We start from the raw sequence: 9,211 nt of genomic DNA, 5'->3' as shown, positions 1-9,211 counted from the left end.
AATCTGCTGTACTTGAATAATTTGCATGTTAACATTCACAATCCCACCAGAGTGGCTGGGTGACCCAGTGTCCACTTTACAAATGACAAGGTGGGGGCTAAGGTTACACAGCAGCAGCAGGCTGGGCCCTCAACTCAGGGACCTGGGTACAGCTCCTGGGAGCAGACGGCCCTTCTCCCGAGGTCACCACTTGCCACAGAAATTCCCTTGGGGGTTCTCTCTTAAACGCCATGACCCTTCGCTGAATAGACTTGGGGTTGTTGCAGCAAAGGCGTCCAAGGAAGCAGGTCAGAGGAGGCAGGGTGAGGGCTGCAGAGCCCCAGACCACACTTTGATGACAAACGGTCTGCAGAGAAAACCCAGGGCCTGCGCATGTCCTAACTGTTCCGTCCTTGGAGACACTGCCCACCTCCAGCCCGACTTCGTGCCTGTGATCTTCGTCCCTACAGAACGCCAATGCCCAACTCAGATTAGAGAGAGACTGCTGTTGAGACGGGCCGGATCAGTGGGGCAAACCTAAACTGTGATCCTGGAGCGAAAGGTCAGATGTTTCCCCTGGGACCTTAGAGAATTCAGGGAGCAGCCAACAAGACAAAGGATCCTGCTCGAAGGGGCTCCCGCGCTCTCGCCATGTGGCACTGTCAGCAACCTCTGCAGAGAGCTCCGGGTGAACTGGGGTCTGAGCGAGCCCTTACCACACTGTTCTTCCCACATGAAGTGCTGGCTATGCTAGGACTTGGGATCTGCCTCACAGACCCTAAGGCTTTAGCTGTGGGGAAAACACTGAAAGCAGCCACGTGGCACTGCGGTCACTCACAGCCCTTCACCTCCACAGGAGAGCAGAAGGCACGGATGCCCTGCAGGAGTGGTCTCCTTCCACAGCAGATGAAGCACACACGCATGCGGGTCATTTGCTTAGTCCACAGATATCAGTTAAGCCAGCGGCTCTCAACCTGTGGGTCGCAATCCCCTTGGAGGTTGAATGACCCTTTCACAGGGGTCGCCCGATTCATAACAGTAGCAAAATGACAGTTATGAAGTAGCAACGAAAATAATTTTATGGTTGGGGGATCACCACAACACGAAGAACTGTATTAAAGGGTCAAAGCATTAGGAAGGTTGAGAACCACTGAGATAAGCCATTTCATATGTAGCTCACAAATTACTTTAAAAACTCTAGTAACTTTACAATTAGACCCGACACACTTCGTTTAAAGGCCATCTTTCCCCACACAACCATATTCTGGACAGATGGTTTTTCAAGAGCCACATCATTTACACATTGCTTCTCTCACTTACCATATTCCTCTGGGACCTGCATTCCAAAAAGACCCAGGTCCTTTAATTTCTCTAAAGTTTCTTTTGGGATCTTTCCCTCTTGGTCAATTTTTCGAGAGTCCACTGCCAAGAAGAAATACATTAATTAAGCAAAACAAACTGTGTATACAGATATAAGTAAACAGAACCGTTTTCATATAATATACAATCTTGATATCAGAATCTGTTCCCAACTGGAAAATGTCTAGTCATAGTCGATTCAACATATAGTCAACCTTTTTACAGAGTGCCAGTGCCTGTTTAGTGTTCTGTTTTTCAATCTGGGGCTAATCACAGAAGTGTGTTCACTTTGTAAAACAGCAGCAAACATTTAAGAGATGTAAATGTTTCTATAATCACACTAAACTCGACATTTTAAAAATTACCACCGGCTTCTAGAATAATAGAGGATCCCTGGTGGCATGATGAGTTATGAGTGGGGCTACTAACCGCAAGGTCCAGAGTCTGAAACCAGAAGCCACGGTGGGAGGGAGATGAGCCTTTCTGCTCCCATAAAGGTTTACCGCCTTAGAAGCACACAGGGGCGGGGCTATTCTGAATTGTGGGGTCCCTTTGGGTCTGAATTGATACAATCACAATTATTTTTTTAAAAACATTTTTTGTTACTGAGAATACACAGCACAAAACAAAAACCAATTCAAGTTTCTACAAGCAAAATTCATTGATTATATTCCTAATGTGTGCCACCGCTCTCACCTTTTTCTGAATTGCTTTTCCCCCTTGAATAGAAACTCCCTGGACCCCTGGGAAAGGAAGCAGGTGTTAACAAACCCAGGGACAAGGGAACAACAAGTGATCTAAAGTCAATGGCAATGAGGGCGCACGATGCGGGGTAGGACTTGATCAAGGGCAATGTAACTGAGAGGAATTACTGAATCCCAAATGAAGGCTGAATATGAGAGTGGGACAAGAGGAAAGTAAAAGGAAAGAGAGGCAAGAACTAGGAGGCAAATGGGCATTTACAGAGGTCTAAATACAGGAATGCACATATGTAAATATATTTATATGTAACGATAGGGAAATAGATCTATGTACATATATTTATATGGTAAGTATTAAGGTAGCAGACAGACATCGGGCCTCAACTCAAGTACTCTCTCAACACAAGAACACTTTGTTCTAATCACCTGGCATTCTGTGACGCTCACCTTCCCCACATGATCTCTGAAGCCAAAATGGGTGCATAAGCAAATGTGGTGAAGAAAGCTGATGGTGCCCGGCTATCAAAAGATATAGCTTCTGGGGTCTTTAAGGCCTGAAGATAAACAAGCAGCCATCTAGCTGAGAAGCAACAAAGCCCACATGGAAGAAGCACACCAGCCTGTGTGATCATGAGCTGTCAATGGGATCAGGCTATCAGGCATCAAAGACCCAGAACAAAAATTATATCAATGTGAATGAGGGGGAATGAGGAGTGGAGACCCAAAGCCTATCTGTAGACAGTTGGACACTCCCTTACAGAAGGGTCTCAGAGAGAAGAAGAGCCAGTCAGGGTGCAGTATAGCACCGATGAAACACACAGCTTTCCTCTACTTCTTTAATGCTTCCTCTCCTCCACGATCATGGCCCCAATTCTACTTTACAAATCTGGCTAGACCAGAGCATGTCCCTGGGTACAGATAAGAGCTGGAAACACAGGGAATCCAGGACAAATAGACCCTCAAGACCAATAATGAGTAGTGACAGCAGGAGGGGAAGGGGAAGGTGAGGAGAAAAGGGGGAACTGATCACAATGATCTACATATCTCCCCCTCCCAGGGGGACGGACAACAGAAAAGTGGGTGAAGGGAGACATAGGTCAGTGTAAGACATGACAAAATAATAGTAATTTATAAATTATCAAAGGTTCATGATGGAGGGAGGGCGAAGGAGGGAGAGGGAGGGAGGGGAAAATAATGTGGAGCTGATACCAAGAGCTCACGTAGAAAGAAAATGTTTTGAGAATGATGATGGCAACAAATGTACAAATGTGCTTGACACAATGGAAGGATATAAGGATTGTGATAAGAGCTGTATAAGCAGCTCAAAACCACCAATTGCTCCGAGGAAGAAAAATGGGGCTTTCTTCTCCCATAGAGTTACAGTTTAAACCTCACCGGGGCAGTTCTACCCTGTCCCACGGGGTCTCTCTGAACCAGCCATGACTCCATGGCAGTGGATCGGAGTGAGAGCTTTAGTGGTGGGTGCAGACATTTGAATGGTAGTCGTACTGACTGGATTTCTTTGTATGGGGATTGATCTAGATTATCCCATCACAGATCAATTTTGAAATGTCCTTTCTGACAATGAATGTGACGCCACACATGGTAAACCATTTGATTGTCTGATTCAAAACGGCCAATACCAGTCCATTTCCGTTCACCAATGCCTAGGATATAGATCTTTATGCATTCCATTTTTCATGACTTCCAATTTTCCTAGATTCACATGTTTTACACTTCAAGTGCCCATTACTAATAGACACTTGCAGTTGTTTCCCCTCGTTCTGAATAGCACCCCATCGACAAATGAAGGTCCCAAAGGCTTTTCGCAACCCACATCCCCATGACCGACTCTAGTTCGAGAAGCTAACTCTTCCTTCGTCATATCTGAGCGCCTTCTGACCGCAAGGGTTCACCTTCCAGCACTCTAACTGAGCTGCAGCTGTTGGCGAAGTTTTTAGTGGCCAATTCCTCAGAAGTGGACAGCCTGTTCCTGCTTACAACCGGTGCTTGGTTGGAAGCTCCGCTTTGAAAGACCAGTGACATAGCTCCAGCATCTCAGCAACACCCGCCCACCACAGTACAACAAACTGACAGGAATTTGAGATTAGACCTTTATCAATAGCACAGCTATCTCTAAAATATATAAGAACACTATAATGATAAAGGAAATCAGACATACCTTCTTCAGTGAAGAATTTTTCTACTGGTCCCACAAACTGATTAATTTCATTAAGTTCATCTTGACGAACTTCTGGAAATGGGAAAACTTCTTTCTAAAAATGACAAGCATTTACTGATAATTTAACTTAGTGTCTTTCCGAAGGGAAGTCATACCACTTAGTGGGTGTCTCTATCCACAGTCTTTATGACCCCCCACCAAATGACTGGGAGGGCGCATGCAAATAGGGTGCAGGGGTCTACTATGAAGGGCCTGGTCAGTTTTGCCCTTCCTGTGAGAATAAAGTGAGCTTTCTCAGAATCATTAGTACTTATTTTTTTCAAGTAATCGTTCACATTAATCACCCTAGGGAATTCACATTTCTTTCTCTAGGCTGCTTGGGGAAGATGATCATTTGCTAAATTGCTGAGCGAATTGAAAGGTGAGGTTTAGGGAAAGTCCTTTGAGTCTGTGGTTCCCGCTCTGCCGGGCTCACCCTCTTGCTAAGGAGCCCTGGAGGCGCATGGAGCTGCTCACAAGGTGGCCGCTTGGAGGTTCAAACTCACTGGCTGCTCTGCGGGACCGATGTACGGCTGTCTGCTGAAAGTGTCAAGAACCCAGAGGGGCAGTTCGCCCCTGGCCTACAGGATTGCCCTGAGTCAGCATAGACTCCACAGCAGTGGGCTTGGGCTTGTTCTTTGATAATCTCTGCCTGCAGCCTTGGCAGACCATATGTACGTCATGGATGCCATGGGGAAAATCAATGAGACAAAATTCCCAGGAATTTAAACCCTCACACTGGATCGACGCTGCCATGATCGATAATCATTTTGAGGCAGACAAGCAAAAGAAACTCCATTTTTGTAAGCTGCTAAGTGACTTGCCCATTCCTCCCTCCCATCTCAAAAGGTGACTGCTAGTTGACCAGTCCATTCTCCCTCCCCTGATGGGAGAGTCTCTGCTGGTGATGATCCCTGGACACTACAATGAGTTTTGACTATTCTTCAATATAGTTTATTTTGATTATCTCTCAAGATTGTTCCCTTTGATGTTGTAATCTGAACGGTGTAATCTTGTCATGATCACCAGGATGTTGTCATCAATTTTGGTATTGTTTCTTTTATGATAAGGAATGTGCCTTGCTTTTTTTTTCTTGTTTTAAAAATTATTTTATTGGGACTTGTATAATTCTTATACAATCCATACATACATCCATTGTGTCAACCACATTTGTCAAGTACATTTGTTGCCATCATCATTTTCAAAACATTTTCTTTCTACTTGAGTTCTTGGTATCAGCTCCTCATTTTTTCCCCTCCCTCATGAACCCTTATAATTTATAAATTATTATTTTTTCATGTCTTACACTGACCGATGTCTCCCTTCACCCACTTCTCTGCTGTCCGTCCCCCTGGGAGGGGGCTATATGTAGATCCTTGTGATAGGTTCCCCCTTTCTCCCCCACCTTCCCCTTACCCTCGTGGTATGGCTACTCTCATTATTGGTCCTGAGGGGTTTATCTGTCCTGGATTCCCTGTGTTTCCAGCTCTTATCTGTACCAGTGTACATCCTCTGGTCTAGCCAGATTTGTAAGGTAAAATGGGAACAAAAAAAGCCGGGGGAGGAAGCATTACAGAGCTAGAGGAAAGTTATATGTTTCATTGGTGCTATACTGCACCCTGACTGGCTCGCTTCCTACCCACTTACTCTTCTTAAAGTACAATTAATCCATTAATTTTGCTTTCTCCTTCTATTCACACTTGCTTGAACCCTAGACTGGTGATAAATGACTTTTTCGGCCTTAAAGATGGACTGAGAAGTTCACTCAGGGCTGCTGCAGAGGGAAACGTCTTTAGTTTCTCGGTAGCCCCGCTAGCTGAATAAAGACTCTTCTAAATTTCAAGACATTATAGTGGCTGTCATTTATTCCAATCCGCAACAATTTGGCCACAGTGAAATTTCCAAAAGGAAATTAAAACCCAAATCTCGAGCCCCCAATGAAACGATAAAAAAAACAACAACCCAAATCTCTAGATGCCAGCATATCCATTCTAGTCTCAATGTATCCTTTCCCTCTCTGCCTGTAAAGAAAAAGAAATCCAAGCCCAGATCATAGGAATGTCTGTGTACATGGCGTGAAAAACTAGTCTTTTCTGAGATTCTACGCATTTTTGCCACTTTCCTGCTCAATTGTCTAATGATGTGCTGAGAGGGGACATGGCCTGAACCAGTAATGGTAAAGGTGCTTAGAAATGGTCACATTCTGTAGACCCTGAAGGTCGAGAAACCAGTACTTCCTACCAGATTAAGGGCGTCTGTGAGAGTACCAGGACCAACGCTGATGCTAAGTGCTCGGTGAGCAAGTGGAAGAAAAGACCTGCTGTGGTCTAAGGTCAGACTGGGGAGGGGCAGAGGCACTGGATAAGGAAACAGAGGGGAGGAGTTACTCAATAGAGCCCTTGTAGCCAGAGCCTTTGTGGTGCCCACCAGATGATTGGGTGGGAAACGACTATGCAAATGAGGCCAACCTAAGGCTTGGGGAGCTACTAATAATCTAAGTGAGGTGAACGGGAGTTCCAGTGGCAGACTAGGTTATGCATTAACCTAATTAATGTAGAGTAGGTTAGACTGTTAAAATGAAAAACGGGTGGTGCACACCCACCAGCCACTCCGAAGGCACACGACAGGCAGCCTGCTGCTGTAAAGATTCACAGCCTTGGCAAGCCTGTGGGGTGGTTCTACTTGCCCTACGGGGTCACTGTGAGTTGGAACTGACTGGAGTGACTGTGGTTCTCATTGTTTTTAAGGTGCATGGCACCCTGGTCTGGACGGAACCATACAAATAAGGTGTACGGAATCCTAATAAGGGGATTGGTCAGTTTTGCCATCCCACTAGATTTAAGAGAGATTTAAAAGGGGGAACCGATCACAATGACCAGTGTTTACCCCCACCCCCTCTTCCAGGGGGACGAACAGAAACATGGGTGAAAGGAGACAGTGGTCGGTATAAGATAGGAAAATAATAATAACAATTTATAAATTTATCAAGGCTGATGAGGGAGGGGGAAAATGAGGAGCTGAAACCAAGGGCTCAAGTAGAAAGAAAATGTTTTGAAAAGAATGACGGCAACCTACGTACACGTGCTTGACACAATGGATGTACGGATGGATTGTGATAAGAGCTATACAAGCCCCCAATAAAATTATTTTTAAAATAAATAAAAATAAGAGAGACCCAATTCCAAAGCAGAAGGTTGAGCCTCCTGATCACCAAGAAACGCCAGGAGTGGCGCGCTTCACCTGGTTCCTGTGTGCTTGGAACCTCCTCTATCCGACAGAGGGAGCTGGAGAGAGACAGTAAAAGGTAACCCTGGAGACTGGGAGAAGCAGAAGAGAATTAGCAGCAGCCGCAGAATCAGAAGACAGTGTGGTGGGCCCCACAGAGAAGAGAGTGAACTGCCTCGGGCAGGAGGCCTTGTGAACACACAGGGTGCCTGTCCTTGCATAATTATCGGCAAGCTAGCAGAGCTTCGTGAACACTTTCCAGGTAAGGTAGAGGCCAGGATACGGGGCGGAGGGCCAGAGGAGATCCGCCTGTAGTACAGCTGAGAAGAGGCTGTGCTAAGTAGATAACTACCTCAGTGTTCTTGAACCTCAGCTGTAACCTGTTACTTCCTCAGGAAACCTCCAAACTATGGTCTGAGTTCTGTGGCCACCACAATGAATTATCAAACCCCACCGAGAAGTAGAGTGCCGTGGGTGGGATGGTTGGCCTCACAGTTGGTAAAAGTTGGAGGGTAGTGGCATGTCTGACCTCTATTTCAGAGGAATCCGATGTTGAAAGGAGACACGGCCTTTGCCTCCTTCCCCGAGAGCTACTACTCTGAAATTCAGACTGCTAGTCTCCTAAATGGTGAGAGGATAAACTTGTTTGGCAACATCAACCACGTGTGGTGTTTGTTAGAGCAGCAAAACATACCCAGAAAGGGCTTTAGGCACACCTGAGAGGTGGAAGCATCACGAGCTCCCTGTGAAGGTTGAAGAATGCTTACCAGGGGGGGTCATGAGGAGAGCCTCCCACGGCCACAGAAGTGGTCCACGGCCACCAACTCTGACTCACAGAGAGCAACTGAGACAGCAGATCTTTACGACACAGGCACCCTCATCTGTCTCCACCAAGCAACTCTTGGGTTTGCCCCCAGACCCAGCAGATAACCATAGAAAGCCTAACCCACCGCGCAAGGTCAAATTCAAATCCAAGTCTCCCAAGATGGGTAAGACGGCTGGATTGGGTAACGGGCTGGGAGGGATGGGGTGAAGCCAGTATATTGGACGAGACTTCCGAGGAACCTGAATAGCAAGTTCAGGTTTGGGGGTTAGCCATGGAAGCCTGGGAGCCGCTGGAATCCGACGGAGGAGGGAATGTTCTACGCAATCACAGAGGAAGCCTCGCTTAGCAACCTCATAACCTAGCATTTCCCAAATCGACCTGAAAAGAATTAGTTCGGACGCTTGTCCAACCACAGATGCCCTGACCCCCAGGACCTGGGAAGGCTGAGTTCTAAAACGCCCAGCGCGCACGTGATTCTTGTCTGGCTGAGCTCGACCCCAGGCCAGCCTGCTAGGAGCCAGAGAGCCCGCGGCGGCATTACCTTCTCGATTTTGCCTAGGAAGAGCTCCTTGGCGAAAGCTCGGCTCGGCGGGCTGGTGCGCAGCGAGCGCTGGTTCGCCTTGAACGCCGCTAGCGTCGGGCCGGCCCGCGCCGCCCGCAGGAAGAGGCCGCAGCCGCTCATGCTGCCCGCAGCCGCTCCACAAGCCGCGAGCACCTGCTCCCGCTCCGAGCCGTAGCAGCCAGTGCTCAGGGCGAGCGCCGCGTGATGACGCCAGAGGTCTGCGCGGAGGGAGCGCCCCGCCCCTCGCCCCCGGCCCCGCCCCGCGCCCCGCCGGGCCGCCAGTGCGCACGCGCCGCTTCCAGCCGCTCGGGTGGAGTGGAGGTGGCGGGCCGCCCGGC

General features: G+C 47.6%; 1 protein-coding gene across 1 annotated transcript in view; it reads right to left on the bottom strand.

Moving 5' to 3' along the window:
* Positions 1-8,993, bottom strand: part of ACAD9 (acyl-CoA dehydrogenase family member 9) — a 31,831-nt gene extending 22,838 nt beyond the window's left edge. Inside the window, exons 1-3 of the mRNA XM_004702512.2 lie at positions 8,853-8,993; positions 4,222-4,315; positions 1,300-1,401 (exon numbers count right to left, since the gene is read on the bottom strand). Of these exons, the coding sequence (XP_004702569.1) occupies positions 1,300-1,401; positions 4,222-4,315; positions 8,853-8,993 (337 nt within the window). The remainder of the gene's footprint in view (positions 1-1,299; positions 1,402-4,221; positions 4,316-8,852) is intronic.
* Positions 8,994-9,211: the final 218 nt, after the last annotated feature.

The sequence above is a fragment of the Echinops telfairi genome, unplaced genomic scaffold (genome assembly GCF_000313985.2).
Source record: "Echinops telfairi isolate 266 unplaced genomic scaffold, ASM31398v2 ScPeMD7_31;HRSCAF=116, whole genome shotgun sequence".
Lineage (NCBI taxonomy): Eukaryota > Metazoa > Chordata > Mammalia > Afrosoricida > Tenrecidae > Echinops > Echinops telfairi.
Note: the sequence above shows the minus strand (reverse complement) of the source record. Positions and strands in the feature narration are given on the sequence as shown.